General features: G+C 46.4%; 1 protein-coding gene across 1 annotated transcript in view; it reads left to right on the forward strand.

Annotated features, from left to right (window-relative positions):
• Nucleotides 1-1124: 1124 nt before the first annotated feature.
• BARX2 (BARX homeobox 2) overlaps nucleotides 1125-16448 on the forward strand; it is a 69618-nt gene continuing 54294 nt past the window's right edge. Inside the window, exon 1 of the mRNA XM_004280483.3 lies at nucleotides 1125-2183. Coding sequence (XP_004280531.1) covers nucleotides 1997-2183 — 187 coding nt within the window. The 5' untranslated portion in view covers nucleotides 1125-1996. The remainder of the gene's footprint in view (nucleotides 2184-16448) is intronic.

The following is a 16448-nucleotide window of genomic DNA, read 5'->3' on the forward strand; positions in this document are numbered from 1 at the left end:
CGTCCAGGAGGACCCCTGGGTCGCAGCGCTGAGCGGCGCTGCCCGGGCTGAGCTGGGAGCGTTCTCGGCCCCGCGCGGGGCAGCGGACAGGCCTTGGGACCGGCCACCGCAGCCGCGGACGCGCCGGGCCCAGCGCGGCGACCTCTGGGCTCTGCGGCGGGACGCGCGCCGCCACCGGGACACCCGGCCGCAGCTCTCGCGGGCCCTCAAGCCGCCGCTCCGGGAGGAGAAGAATAAGCATAAGGAGATATCATGAGAATAAACGAAAACCGTTCTAAATGGAGAGGAGGAGGGGAGGAGAGCCAGGGCGCACGCAAACACCTCGGGAATGAAGTTCCTCAAAGGCGCGTTGCGGGCCACGTCTAATGCAAGGCTCTGATTCGGTTTATTACTATTTTCTCTCAGTGCCTATTAGTTCTCCAGGCTTTCCCCATCCCTCTGAATTGAACCACTGGCCCTGGCGCGCGCGTCCACTTGCTTCCGCGGCGACTCGGGCTGCGGGGCGAGCAGCTCTGCAGCGAGCCCGCCGTTACCCGGGGCCGCGAGATGTCACCATACCCAAACTCGGTCTCGGAGAAGACCATCCGCGTCTGTAATTCTCAGTCTCCTTACCGTGCGTTTCCCTTCCGGCCCCGTGCAAACTAACTCCCAGGCATAATTGCGCGAAACCGGCAGCACCGGCAGTTTCTGCCGAGCGCGGGCGAGGGGGCAGGACGCGGGCAGCGAGAAGGTCCGGGTGCCGAGGCTGGGTGGGGTCCCCTCGCCCCTCGCCCAACAATTCCAACTGAAAACAAAAGTTCGTTCAGATACTGATTGGGACAGACTCGGAAGTTAGGCGCCCAAGAGGCAGAAGACAAACCACCTAATGAACGCGTGTCTTCGCGGCTCCCCCAACCCTACGCGTCGCCAGGGACCCGGGGGACGAAAGCCGTGGTGCCAGAGTATCGGGCACCAGGAGCCACGACCGGGCTGACTCGCCGCACCCGGCAGTCCCGCTGCGCTGGCCCTTCTGGGGACGAAAAAAGGTTTATAAACAGAGCTCAAAAATAAAAAGGGAACACGTGCTTTTGATTACTTTTTTTTTTTTTAACAGTTTACTATGGGGATAACGGACAGGGCAAAGGTCATTGATGGTTTGGTATCTCCGTGGAACGGTCAAGTTCGCGATCGCGGCGTAGGCTCCGGGTGCCAGAACGCGCGGGCTGGGAGCCGGCTGCGAGCGTAGGGGACGCTAGGGGCGGGCGCCGTCCTTGGGAAAAGGCGCGCGGAAGTCCACGTGGGGAGGCAGGAAGGCACTCAGCTCCTCGGGGGCGCCGGTTCTGGGGCCCGCAGTCTCGGGAGCCTCGGCGAAGTCTCGACTTCTTTCTACTAACAGACCAGGACGTGCCCGCCCGCCGGGTGCCGGCGATGGGAGCACGGCTGGGAGCGCGGCAGGCCCGGCGCGAGGGTGGCGCGCGGGGCTCCGTGTGGGCAGCGGCCCCCGGAGGCCTAGCCCGTTGGCGGGGGCGGCGCGCGCTCCCCGCACCGCGCGCACACACGGGCGCGCACACTGCACACACACACCTGGAGCTCGTCCCAGGAGGGGGGCGGGGAGGAGAGCCGGAGCGAGTGTCTTAAAATAGGCACGCAGACAAGCGTGAGACGCTGAGAGGCTGGAGAAGGCTATCAAGAGCGGCGGGCACGAGGCGCGCAGGTCCGCCCCGGGAGACACAGGCGGGCTGGGCGGGGTGGGCGCCGAGCGGCCGGCCCTCCGCGCGGCTCAGCACCAGGCCCTGCGGGAAGCGCGCGCTGATTGACAGCTGCACTGTCCCCAAAAGGCTCGGCGAAGATGCTGATCCGCGGGTGGGTCTAGACGCGCAGCCCGCGCGCCCGGTGCTGGCTCCCCTCAGCACCTCCTGAGCCCCGCCGCCTCCCGGTCGCCGAGGAGCCGGCCGGAGGACCCCGCCGGCGCGCCAGCCCCGCGGCCTCGGGCGGCGGGCGCTCGCCCGGGCTCACCATGCACTGCCACGCAGAGCTGAGGCTGAGCTCGCCCGGCCAGCTCAAAGCAGCCAGGAGGCGCTACAAGACTTTCATGATCGACGAGATCCTCTCCAAGGAGACCTGCGACTACTTTGAGAAACTTTCCCTCTACTCCATGTGCCCGTCGCTGGTCGTGCGACCCAAGCCCCTGCATTCCTGTACCGGTAAGACGGCCCGCGGGAGCGCAGTGGGGTGTGGCCGCTTTCGTGCCGGGGTCGGGCGCTTGACCACCTCTGTCCTCCCACCCAAGGGCGAGAGGAAGGGGCCCGGGAATTGTGGGCCCCTGCAAGAGGACTAGACTTGTCCGAGGCGAGCATTGCAGAGGCCTCTGCAACCTGGAAGGGGCCCGGCAAGGTGTCAATGGCAAGGTTACAAAGGCAGTCAAGGCAGCGCGCCCCCGAGAGCCGGCGCCCCGCAGCGCCTGGGATCTGCTGGCAGGAGAGCCTTCCTCCTTCCCAGCGCTGCTGTGGTTTTCAGGAAGAAAGTTCAAACCCTTGACCTGGTTGAGCACTTAAATCATTGTCTCAGGAAGTGGCGTTGCTTCTCACCTTGAGTTAACTCGTCCAACTTCCTCCTGTCTCCACTGGGAATTTTACAAGTAAGTCAGTATCCCGAGGTTCCCCGCAAAATCCGCTGAACTTTACTTAAAAGGATCTCCCTCTGGGGAAGTAGTTCTGGAATGTGTCGTGTTGTGGAGCCAGCTGAGGAGGTCAACCCTGTGAGTTTTAAGTGACTAAAAAACAATGATCACGATAAAAACACTCCTCAAATCTGGTTTGCTTTCTCCACAAGAACGAGACCAGTAGTAAAAATAAAGAACACTTAATAAATATACTTGAAAAGCCATAGGTTTATGTAGAAAATAAATCCAAAGTTATTTCTAAAAAACTTGCATTAAAAGAAGCTCCAAGTTTCATAGTGCCCTGGCATTATAAGGATTTAGGCTCTCCAGACGTGGGTATAGCGAAAAAAAAAAATTGAAGCAATTTTTATCAAAAAAGTTATTGACCCTGCTTTCAACTGAAGGTAAAAATTTAGTATTTCCAAACCGAAAGACCCTTTGAGGGTATATTTGTTGCATGGGTAGCATGAAATAAATGAATTTAATTGTACTTACTTTGAAAAAGTAAACTGAAAAGATAGCAGTGGCTTTGAAAGATATTTTTGGAACGTTCAGGCCAAGAGGCTGCTAGTACACTGTGCTTGGAATACTGCATTTTCTGTTGATTCCATTGATAGGCTCTCTAGGACAATCAGTAAATACGTGTGTAAGTACATACAGTAAAGTTCTTTTACAACCAACTTGTTCCTACATGTATTTGGTAATAAAATGAGTATTATACTCAATTACTCCTTTGTAAAATACATTTTGTCTGTAAGGTGGAATTAGGCCTGGTAGCCCAGAACAAGACTTGTAATACTGCATTTTAAAAGCCAAGAAATATTCGAAACAAGATACGAAGAAGAAATTTGAAAAACAAGGTAGATATGGTTGATGTTTTTACATTTGTATGTCTGCCATGCGTTACACCTGGGATGAGTTGTCTGCATAGATCTTGGAGCGGGGAACTAGGCTGATTCTTGTTTTGAGCATAAATAATCATTTGCCATGAGAACTCAAATCCCTTAAAGGAAAAAGAGAGGATCCGTTTTAATGGTAAATCTCTCGCACCCTGAAAAGACACTGCGTACCTGGAGGTCCCTAGGACAAAGCAGAACAGCTTCTCCTAAGCACCTAGGCATAGCCTGATGCGGGCAAACTTTTTAGCGACTTCGCGCCATGCATTGACTTGAAGGCAGCTTTTCCTGGCCTTTAGCAGTCACAGAACTGGATCATAGAAATCATGCCAGAGGAAGAGTAATAAACAGCCTCCAAAAACAATGACGCAGTCATCCGTCGAGGCTGAGTAAGTTTTGTGTTTTATTGAACCTTGTGTGGGACATACATCGGAGGAAAATACAGCGATTCATGTGTACTTTTGTGAGTGTTAAAAGTGAATCGCACATATTTCACGAACTAAAAGTTGTGCTCAGCCTCGTGCTTTTGAAGTTCTTTGATGGTTTGTGGGAGAGGGTGGTTGTTGGCACTGGCGTTCTTGCCTTATTGTTCCCATGCTTGATTTCTTTAGGTTGTTCTTTTGAAAATGTGTTGTGATTTTGCTCTAGTTGAGATTTAAAATATAGAAACTGGGATTTGCCAGTGGAATTAAACCCACAAAAACTGGCTACAATAGTCCATCCTTTCAGATCATAAGCTTTCAGTGGGTTTACGATTACAGTTAAAGCCTTACGTGTATTAGATCATGGGAATACCATTAGCGACTTCTCAAAGGTTTTGCAAATACCATGCTTTCAAAGCATTTTTGTTGCTTTTAACAGTTATGTTCAGGATCACAAATCTTAAATTGGATGAACTTAATCTTTTTTTTATTAATTAAAAAACAGCAATAAGTTGCTGGCATTCATAATGAAACTATATATTTTTTTTTTTTCTTTTTTTTTCTGGATAGAGATAAATATTTAGCACTTTTGGTGGAACCAATGCATAAAATGTTCAAATCAAGTGAAAGGCATAAATTGGAATTAATGTTACTGAACTATCTCATCCTTTGGTTTGCTGTTTTAAGATTTATATAACTAACAGAAGTGACCTTTGTCAGCTTAAATAATGAAAACTAAGATAATAAAGTGACCACCGTGCACAGTAAATACATGAAATTGTGGTGGAAAAAAAGCTACAGCGTTTAAAAAGCCGCTACATAATTAGGCAAACCATGTCGTTCAGATTTAGCAAAATCCTAATGTCAGTTTATGATGCTGATCTCGGGCAGAAGAGCATGTATATTCAAGTAAACTGAGAAATGGAAACATTTCTCATCTGGTAGGTAATCACTTGACAGTCATTTATTATTAGACACCCTAACCTTGACGGACTTCTCATCTTCAAAAACAATTGTTTATTTGAACAGGCCCTTCCTTATTAAAATAGAGTAATTTTAGTTTTAGGGAGCAATCTCCAGATTGATTTAAGTTTCCTAATAGATCTCCTGCATCACATAATAGATATTGAGTAAAGGAATCCTCCTCTTAAAGCCAAACTAAAGGAACATTTGTCATTAAATTTAAAATAAAATTTAAAAACCAAGCCCCAAGAGATCCTCCATTTGAAAAACAAGTTTGTTATTCAGACTGTTGAGGAGGTATGGAACGTGTTTAGAATGAATTTAGTTATGACATGTTGTTCTTACGTTAAAATCTGGTAACAGTAATCCTCACTCATAATGGAACTGTATTGCCCCTTAGAAGCCGGTGATGATCTCTCATAAACATTAGAACGTTGACGGTGATTGAAGGCCAAAAATGACTTGCAGTTTATGATATCATAAATATTGTTTAACTCTCAGGTGCATTGTTTTATTTTTCTGGTTGTGATTAATGTTTCTTGGTGGAAGAGTCCCTTGAACTGGCTTCTCAGGACGGAATAGATTGCAGAGGTAGCGGCACGGTTCCCTTTGAGGGATCTCTCTTTCAGTTTGATCTTTAGAAATAGGCAGACTCTCTAAATTTGAGGGGTGTTTGGAAAAAATGAGTAACTTGCTTCACAAAAACAAGGATGTAACAATTTACCCTAAGAGTTTTCATAAGATGATACTGAGAAACCTAAGTACTGTGCATAATTACTTACAACTTATTATAATTACCGATACTTATAACCTAGAATTACCCTAGGACTTGTACACGCACATTTGGGGGGAAGTGAATACAGGTATTTGTACATTTTACAACCCATGGCCCCTGCATGACTTTTAGTAATTTCACTAAAACCTATAGTTTAATTCTTTTTGTCTCCTCTGGCAGAAGGGTTCTGTAGGCTCTCCCCGTGACCTCCAGTGGCCAGTCTTACAGAGCTGACTGGGAGGAATCACAGTGACCACAGACCAGCCTTCCTAAGCAGAACATACTTTTTTTTGCGAAGTGCTAGGGTCACATCAGGGCTTAAACATAGTTTCAGCCCGCACTGTACACCGCCGTCTTTCATATTAGGGTACTGAGAAATCAGGAAGATTCTTCCAGCTCCATTACACACCCGGGATAAAGCTGTGCGGTCACACCCGAGGGACAGTTAACCAGCCATTTAAAAGGGGCATGTGGGGAAGGGTGTTTATCTTAGGAGCGGGCTTTGAGAACATTTTAGTCTTTGGTGGGTCCAAGAGAAACAAGTTCTTTGGGGTGGTGTCCTTGGGCTCATTTTTATCACAAAGATTGGGTGTCATCCTGGTGAAAAATGAAATGAGGTGTGGACCTGTGCGATGGGGGTCAGGGAGTCTGCTGCCACTTCATGAGTTGGCTCCAGTGATTCCCCCAATCCTAGCTCAGTCTTTTAGTTGGAGACCAAAACCTGGAGTATCTTGGGAACCTGGATCCTGGGTACTGGAACGTTGATAGAGAAATGCAAACTGGGGGTGTGGAAAATGATCTTTATTAACAAGCATTTGTATTTCTACCAGAGGCAAATACGCTTTCATTAGCAAATCACTCATCACTGCCTCTCCTGTTCCCATTCTAAGGGTAAATAAATTGAGGGAAGCCCAGGATAGAGGACTCATCCAAGGTCAGGATATATTTGGAACTGAGCTCTTTCGGGATCCTCAGCTGTTGTCTCCTTACTCCTTAAATTTTATGACACCTTTGTTAAATAGAGACACTGAGGGATTCCTTAGGGGTCAGTTTTAATGAGTGAATAGTTTATTAGCAATTTATTCGCTGGTTCTCATTTTTCTAACAGCAAATGGGAAAATGATTAGAAATTTAGCAAGTTAAAATGCCTTTCCAAAGGTCTATAATCTTCAGTATCATTTAATTCAATAATTTAATTCAACAAATATTTACACTTGTTTGTTGACGGCACTGCCATTATTACTTTTTAAAATTTATTTAATTTATTTAAATTATTTTTTATTTTTGGCTGCGTTGGGTCTTCGTTGCTGCACGCGGGCTTTCTCTAGTTGTGGTGAGCAGAGGCTACTTTTTGTTGCGGTGCGTTGGCTTCTCATTGCAGTGGCTTCTCTTGTTGCAGAGCACAGACTCTAGGCACGCAGGCTTCAGTAGTTGTGGCACATGGGCTCAGTAGTTGTGGCGCGCAGGCTCAGTAGTTGTGGCACACGGGCTTAGTTGCTCCGTGGCATGTGGGATCTTCCCGGACCAGGGCTTAAACTCGTGTCCCCTGCATTGGCAGGCGGATTCTTAACCACTGAGCCACCAGGGAAGTCCACTGCCATTATTTTTAAGTTTATTCTAAGTCTTGGCTAACAGTTGGGATATTTTAAATCTTTCTCTGAAACACCTGTAGAGCCACTGCCAAGCTCTTTTTTGTGGTCCTCTAGAGTCTATGTGGGCACTTTGGAATTGTGAAACATTATGATAATTTAATCCGTTTGCTTACCGTCTGGAATTTTCTCTTTGAACTCCACTTAAAGGGTATTATCAACACCAAAATTGTCATATTAACCTCCTTAAATACAACTCAACTGAAATTGTATATGCAGTAGATCTTTTATGAAACCAATTTCCTGCAGGGTTGGTTGTTACCTCTGGCTTGAAAATAAAATTTGTGATCCCAGCGTGGCTGGTATATAGCTGCTGGTTTTAACGTACCTCAGGAATCTAAATGAGAAGATTGTTAGGTTTTTACATCCCAGGAATCTATTTGAAAAGCAGTAAGGACGGTAAATTGTTGTTTAGATTGTAAAGAGAGATGAAAACAAAAAAAGGGAAGGAATAGGGAAAAAGAAAAAGGGTGGGTTTCTTTGAAGTTCTTGAAGCCACTTGATTCCGCCTGGTATGTAGTTCAGCGTCCGAATGACCCTGGGGGCAACACGAAGGTGGCTTCTGAAATTCTTCTGTCCCTGCTTGGAGAGTAAATGCCCACGTTGATTTGACTTAGACACCTGCTGGGGCGCCTTCAGGGAAGAGCCTGGGCGGGGGCGGGGGTGGGGGTGGGGGTGGGGGGGTGGGGAGTGCCCTGCCCAGCATTTAGCGTGACTGAATCAGGGTTAACCCAGAAGCATTTTTAGGTGCTGTTTGCACTTTGTTTTGAGGTCGGGAGGAAGAGGAACAGAGACAGAAGTTAGGTGGGGCACGGATCTGAGGCTCCCGCCTTAGTACAAAGCCTGGGAACTTCTATGGGGGTTGCGGAGCCTGCGGACCACGCCGGCCACTCTTCCGCCCCCAGTGAAGTCAGTTCGCGTCCCTTGGCTACACCTGCTGCTGAACCCTTAGCTGGAACATGGTTAGAGGGCTGCAAGGCTTTGGATGAGGTGGACAGGTGGAGGCCTCACTTTGCATTCTCTCTTGGGGAATGCTGTTTTCCATTCCTGTCTCGAGGAGGTGGTGTTTGTACTGGGGCATCAGAGACGGACCCCACTGAGCTGGATTAGCTGCCTTCTAACCCAGGACTTGCCAAAGCCCACAGGTGCTTGCCAGGCTGTTGCGAATCACTTGGCTGCAAGTCTCTTGGGAGCGGCAAAACAGGGAGGAAAAAAGAGAGAAGGAGAGAGAACATTTGGGTGAAGACTTCCCACATGTGGCGAAGGCCCTCCGTCCCGCCTGGCATGACTGCCTCCGGGTCAGCTGCCGTGACGGTGGAAGGGTTGTTCCTCTGTCCACAGCACGGGTGACAGGGTTAGAATTGGCCTTAGAATTTACCGGGAATGGGGTTCAGACCAGGACCGTGTACAACTTAGTGATGTTAACAAAATAAGAAATACTCTGACTCTAGGAGAAGAGGCAGTTTTTCTTCTTCTTCTTCTTTTTTGTTTTTATTTAACCAGAAAACCTTTGCAGATCCTTAGGATTTAATTTATTTTTATTGCAGCTTAATAACAGTTGGAAAAAGAAATGTCTTGTTAAAATGAATGCTCTAAATAAAAACACAGTTAATTTTCCATTACAGTGTCTAATTACTTATCACCACGGCATTGCTACATGGCAGTTTAACTTCTTGGAAGTGGAAACTTGGCACACATTTAAGGAAGAAAGCAGTACACCCAGATAGATGTCAGAAGATGGCTTAATTATATTTGGTCTGGAGTTGACTCTTACCTATGACTACTATGCAAAAGACAGGCAGAGGGTCACTAAGGAAAGTCTCTGGTTCCTTTAGTGCCGGTGGAAATTGAATATGGAGGAAGATCATTCTGAATGTTAGACGAGCTGCAAGTACGTGTAAAAAGGGACTCCACTAGTCACCGGTTGAAGCTGGTGTCAGGACTGCTTGATCGGCCTGGAGGTCAGCTGTATATGCTCCTGACTCCACTGGCAGAGTTCATAAAAATGAACATGGCTTTTCTCCAAGGAGAGGCCAGGACGCAACTGAGTAGAAGCCGATCTGGAGGATCTCAGCACAAAACTAAATATCTTAAGGGTCCAGGCAGAGAAGCTTATGTGATTCCTTTTTTTTGCATCTCTCTAGCTCACCACCATGTCCTTAGGAACACGTGCTTCTGGATATTGGATAAATATTGGAGAAGTATTTTCACAGTGTGCCTGCCACCAAAGTGATGTCAATGTCCTTTTGGTCATTATTGAAAAACACACTTCTGTATGTGATAAGCGATAGGATGATTGTCCTTTCACTTTTCTTATGCGAGGATCACTTATGACGTGTGGGGACATGGCGAGGTCTTGGGCCTGGTGGTATCGCATGTAGTCATGGCTGTGTTTCCACCCCGGCAATACCGGACAGGTCCCTAATACTGATTTACCTGCCATTCTCCACCGCCCACTTCCCTCTTCCCAGAGGTCTTTTCATGCAGGTACTTAACCGTTGCTGAAATTCAAGATCATGGTCTCACAGACAAGATCACAGCCACTTGTAGATTGGAGGATGTGTAGCTCTGATGTTTCTTTTAAGCACTATCTGAGAGAGTCAACGTTGCACACTTTCCTCATGGTAACTTATAAACAACAGAGTCCTAATATTATGTCTTTGTGTCCTGGGGAAATCGGAGCCAGAGGTACTCAGGGTCATCTTCCCGAGTTCTGCAGTGTTTATCCTAAAGGGGGCTACAAATTGGGGAGAAAGGCTAGAAACGTATACTCTCAACCCTGAACCTCATTATTCATCTTCATAACGACACAGTGAGTCCCCTACATACGAACCTTCAAGTTGTGAACTTTCAAAGATGCGAAAGTGCGTTCACAGGTCCAATCACGTGTTAATTCACGTCTCTGGCAGACGCTGTCACGTGCGCACATCCTCTCCAAGTGGGTGTGCTTTTGTGTACTTTACAGTACTGTGTAGAGCACAGTAGTACAGTATCTTTATTTCAAGCCTAGGATGTCCGGAAGCAAGCGTAAAAGCAGTGGTGATGTAGCTGGTACTACTGTACTTTTCAGGGTACTGTACTGTAAGATTAAAAATGTTTTCTTTATTTTTTTGTGTTTTTTTAATGTATTATTTGTGTGAAAAGCATTATAAACTTATTATGTACAGTACTCTCTAGCCAATTGTGTTAGTTGGGTACCTAGGCTAACTTTGTTGGACTTATGGACAAATTGGACTTACAAACATGCTCTCGGAATGGAACTCATTCGTATGTAGGGGACTTACTGTAATAGAAATAGTGACTTGTTTTGAGGCTTAGCATGTTACAGGCACTGGACCCAGTGATTTTCATTCAGCTTCCAATCATTCCTAAGAGATAGTATCTCTGCTTTACTAATGGAAGCTGAGAAGTTAATAACTTTATAAAGTCACTGAAGGTATAAAGATCTCTTCCAAAGCAGTAAGAAAAAAGGCACGTAGAAAAATTGGCAACTCATAGAAGTGAAGATCTAGGTGTCCAGTGAGCATGAAAGGATGTCCCTGGTAATCAGGAAAACACAAATGAAAACGAGGTACCATTTCATACCAGTCAGACAGGTAAACATGAAAGACTCTGATGGTATCGCTCTATGACAAGGTTGTGGAACAATAGATGTTCTCACTCCCCGATGGTGGGAGGGTTATTTGGCACAATTGCTTTGGAAGCAGCGTGGCAACACCTCGAAGCAGATACACACATGCCCTCAACCCAGCAGTTCCACCTCTGTTTATGCCCTGAGAAATCACTGCATGTGTGCAATAGGACACTGGTAGAGGAATGCTCATTTCTATGTTGTTTATGATAGTGAAAAATCTCAGTCTAACTGCCTTTCAGAGGAAAAAGGACAGAATTCTGTGTATTATATACAAGCAGTGAAATTCTACGCAGTGATGAAAATGAATGACCCAGATCTACTTGTATTAATACAGATAAGATTTAGAAATACAAGGCTGAGGAAAAAAAACACAAGTTGTAGATTGATACTTACAGTCTGATACCATTTATATAACGCTGGAAAACATGCAGGCCAATACTGTATATTGTTTAGGGAGGCAAGGGCATGGGATTGGGAGGGCTATATACAGATTTTTACCTTCCTGTGTAGTAATTTATTAAGGAAAAGAAAAGGCCTAATGTAAGTACAGCCAAGCATTAAGATTGGGCAAAGCTTGGTCATGGGCACAAGATGTTCCTTACATTATTCTTTGTACTTTTTTGTATGTTTGAAATTTTCTATAATATAAACATTGAAAAATGATAGTATGGGAGACCCCACATATCCATAAAACTCTTGATCTTGGGGGACTTTTTTTTTTTTTTTTTTTGTGGTACGCGGGCCTCTCACTGTTGTGGCCTCTCCCGTTGCGGAGCACAGGCTCCGGACGCGCAGGCTCAGTGGCCATGGCTCACGGGCCCAGCCGCTCCACGGCATGTGGGATTCTCCCAGACCGGGGCACGAACCCATGTCCCCTGCGTCGGCAGGCGGACTCCCAACCACTGCGCCACCAGGGAAACCCCTTGGGGACTTTTGATGGTTTTCTTAATAGCTTTCTATCCTGAGAGAAGCTGTTAAGTACAAGCTTCTTGTATACAGTCTCACAGTGGGGAAAGAACTTTATAATTAGACACATGTGTACAACTCACCCTGAAACAACCACTGCGGCTTCTGAAATTGGCTTTTGGATCTCACTTACCTCCCCTGGCTGGGTGGGGATGTCATTTTTCACCAAGATAACTGCTTTCCCCCAGGTAATGCTTCGGCATGTGAATAAATGGGCTCTGAGCTGGGCACTAGGGCTGGAAGGAAGTGCTGATGCAGTGTGTGTTTGTTTTCTGCAAATATCCATTACTGAGCATGCAAGGAAGAGTCAGTAGGTTCTTTCCCCTTCTTCTTAATGATGTTTCAAATCCCAGTAGATTGCCTCTGATTGCATCTTGCTTTGATATGTAACTGCTCAAATGATATACCACCCTTGGCTTTTTTTTTTTTTTTTTTTTTTTGTGGTACGCGGGCCTCTCACTGTTGTGGCCTCTCCTGTTGTGGAGCACAGGCTCCGGACGCACAGGCTCAGCGGCCATGGCTCACGGGCCCAGCCGCTCCGCGGCATGTGGGATCCTCCCGGACCAGGGCACGAACCCGTGTCCCCCGCATCGGCAGGCGGATTCTCAACCACTGCGCCACCAGGGAAGCCCCACCCTTGGCTTTTGACCAATGGTCACTGCTATTGACAATTTAACTTAAAAAATTGTCTAGGGACATCTGTGAATACCAAAGAATCAAAAATATATTAAAATGTAGCTTCTTGGCAGGGAAGAATCATGTTGGTATTGGCATGTAAGCTGGCTGAGTTTTCTTTATATTCTGTAAACATGATTTGATTTTAAAACTTTGGTGTGTGGTATCAGGGATGGTTAGGAAGGGATGAGAACTGTTACCATGGTAACCACACAGAGAGCTGTCTGTTAGGGATGATGAATGGTGGTCCTGTGGTTTGGAGAGGGTAACCTGGACCACATTACTCCCCAGCGACAACTCTGGTGACAGGTGTTTTGTTCAGCCTATCTTAACAGCCAAGGCATTCTTCTTTTCTCTGCAAAATAGTTCCAATGTAGAAATATTGCTTTAAGATATTGTGACAAAAACCTGATCCTTTGGGAGCTCTTTCTGTGTCCCTTCAGAGGGAAAATAGTCCTTGGTGTGAATGAAACAGTTTGTACAGTCAAGAGTTTGCCAAAGCATTTCTCCTTCTGAGACCACCCCTCTCTGTCCTAAATCCATATGTAAACAGAGAAGCAAATAGATCAAAGCCCTCGGAGCCCACGTCCCACGCCAGCTATCAACAGCCAGGGTCGCTGTGCTGTCTTTGGTGCTCGGCAGTGCAGCCGTGGTCAGCAGGATCTAATGACTGCATCTAGAGGAGGGTGGGCAAATTGGACCTGACCGAAAGGCTGGTGGATCTATCAGGTTTGCTGTCAGTGGACAGACTTTCAGGGCTGCAGGAACGAGGCCTTCTGCATGTTGTCTTACCTGGATGGATGCACAGGACGGCTGCAGTGAAAGGAACAGATTGAAACTTCATTTGTGCCTTACTCTGTCCCCTTCCTGCGTCTCTCCAGTGAAACCTTATTCCTCGTAAAATGGACTCTCCAGGCTCGGGGCTATGAAAGGAGTGAATGTTATCAGGAGAGATCTTCCAAAGGGCTGTGTGCATCTGAGGGAGATAACATGCAGGTGCTGCCCCTGCTGCCCTGACAGTCCGATCACTGGCAGCAAATCTGACAGCTCCACCGTGGATCTTCTCTTTGGAACGACTTGGGAAAGTACAGGTGAGGACTGGGGATATTTATGGTTAACTTTGAACAAGTTTCACTGAGGGAGAGGGATATATTTTAATAAGGTTCCAATCCAAATCCTCTGTTTTTCATGACTGAACATTTGACTGAAATAATTGGTTGAAACATTTGATTGAAATCACCCCAGAGGAGATTTTTGGGGGAAGATGTTGTTAATTTTGTTATCCCTGGATATTATGCAATTCATTATTGCTCTTAGCACATTAGACAGCTGTGTGTCTTGGAAGCATGCTTTCAGTCCTCGGTTTGGAGGGTGGCATAAAGTTATGTCCTATTGGAGGGCTGATTTTTTTAAACTGGGACATTGAGCCTTGACAGTTAGAACAATTAGCTGCGTAAACAGAACGTGTTTCACTTTTCAGGGAACCGGAAAGTAAAAATAACAATTATAAATGGTAACTGTGAGCCAGACGCTGGGTGCTTCTCTTCACTACGGAATTTAAACTGCATGGAGACCCTCTAGGAAGTAGTTACTATTATCACTGGTTTTTGGGGGAGGAAAGCGACACTCGGGGAGGTTGAGTAAATGGCAACACGGCCACATGAGGAAGTGGCAGAGTTGAGGTTGGAACTCAGGTCTGTCTCTTTCAATATACACAATCATATGTCAATTAGAAGTCAAGTCTGTCTTCTTCCACGGAGGCCCCATGCTTTATGTAAAGAAAGGTCCAGTGAGTGTGCCGGCTGCCGAGGGGTATATTTTGAACCTGTTGACTCCTTTACACATATTTATAACCATTTGACATGTGCCAGTCTGTCTTTCATTTCCTGTGATTATTTGTGTTTCTGAATGATTCCAGACGAATTCTAAGCAGCAGTTCTGTCTTTGGAGGAAGTGGGTGGTTGGGAGATTTTGGGCCTGCTGCCGTCCGGCTGGGCGGCCCTGAACTCATCCCATTGCTCCTGGACGTCAGTGTCCGTATCTGTGTAACATTCCCAAGTCTCCTTTGGTCACAGTGCTTCCACGAGCTTTGGAAGCTTCTTCCGGATAAAGCTTTTCTATGGGAGTCGAGGGTGGAATTCCCAGGCACGCGTGCGTTCATTCATTTATTCATTCTTGTGAACCAGAGAGAAAGTACTTAACAACTGAATGCCAGCCAATCGCCTTGAGACTTAAGACTTGGAATATTTTTCACGAAATACTCATTAAGTTCAGTGGGAAAAAAAAAAAAAGTCTGGCCATTTGTTTGGCATGGCTTAAAACAAAAGAATAAGAAATGAATTTTTTTCGCCCACATTCTATCCAGTCAGGCTGGTGTGGGTTCTGGGGAATCTGTGTTTTTAAAAAGAGATTATAATGAAAAGTCAAGTTTGAGAATCACTGTAGTGTAGATGACGGCTTAAAGATGAGCTTGAGGTAATTTACAGCCATGACTCAAATCTATGAAGCAGTTTAGTGGAGTGATCTTACTGGATAGGTTTTGAGTCAGATGGTCCTGGGTTGGTTTGTGTTTTCTTGTCTGTGTGACCTTAGGCAAGTCATTTAGCCTTTCTGACCCTCAACTTCCCCATCTATAAATGGAAGATAGTAATAACTACCTAATAGGGTTAGTCATGTAGGTTAAATGAAATAGTGTGTATAAAGCACTTAGCGTAGTTTCTGGCACAAAAGTTCTCAGTAATTGATAGCTTCTATTACAAATAACTATCTTATAATAATAACCTCATCTTGGTTGGCCGAAGCACAGCCCTTTAGAGAAAGATTACTATTCGTGGTGAATGAAGCTCAAGAAAAATTAGATATCCTTTAAAAACCACTTTACTCTAGGGCATTCTTGTGGGTTATGTCATTACACTGGCTGCCTCCTAGGGCCTCCTCTTGCAGCCTGGGTGGGGTCCGTGAGCTGTTGAAGTTCAAGGCTTCATGAATAGGTTTCATTCCCCCCATCTTTCTGTTTTATAGTGTGAATTCAGAATTTTGTAAATTCATACATGAGTGGCAAAAACTGGTCAAACACGACAGCATCACAGAATGTGCTTTGTTACTCTTTTTTTTTTTTTTACAAGAGTTGCTCAGGATTAATTACCCCTAGGAAGTGTTTCATCATGTAGCTGTGCCTCTCAAGAACCGTTTTTAGAAAAGTGGCAGAATTTCTCAGCACGTTTAACTTTTTTTTTTCCTTTGAAGAGTAGAGTTAGGGATAGTCTTTTCTTTTGGAAGAGGCTATGAGTTTTTTTTGTTTGTTTTTTAGCGGTACGCGGGCCTCTCACTGCTGTGGCCTCTCCCGTTGCGGAGCACAGGCTCCGGACGCGCAGGCTCAGCGGCCGTGGCTCACGGGCCCAGCCGCTCCGTGGCATGTGGGATCCTCCCGGACCAGGGCACGAACTCGTGTCCCCTGCATCGGCAGGCGGACTCTCAACCACTGTGCCACCAGGGAAGCCCGAGAAAAATCCTTTTGATGAGGGTGAATGGAATTCTTCCATGGGTTGAAGGAAGCCCCGGTGACCAGGGCAGCAACCCCGTCCAACCGTTTGTACTGATGATTCCTTCAAGCAACCTCTAGTGAAATCATCCAGGTTCAGGGGTGAGTGGGGGCCAGCTGGAAGCAGGTGGGCTAAGACATGTGGATGTGTCGTTCTGGTGCCGTGGGGTGGTATTGATTCGTGGAGAGAACACCGACGTGGTCCCCTAAGTGCCTCAGAACCATTGTGGAAATAGGACTGAGCTGGAGATATGGACCTTTGGCAACTTGTTGAGACCATTCTGTT

This window comes from Orcinus orca, chromosome 8, assembly GCF_937001465.1.
Source record: "Orcinus orca chromosome 8, mOrcOrc1.1, whole genome shotgun sequence".
NCBI lineage: Eukaryota > Metazoa > Chordata > Mammalia > Artiodactyla > Delphinidae > Orcinus > Orcinus orca.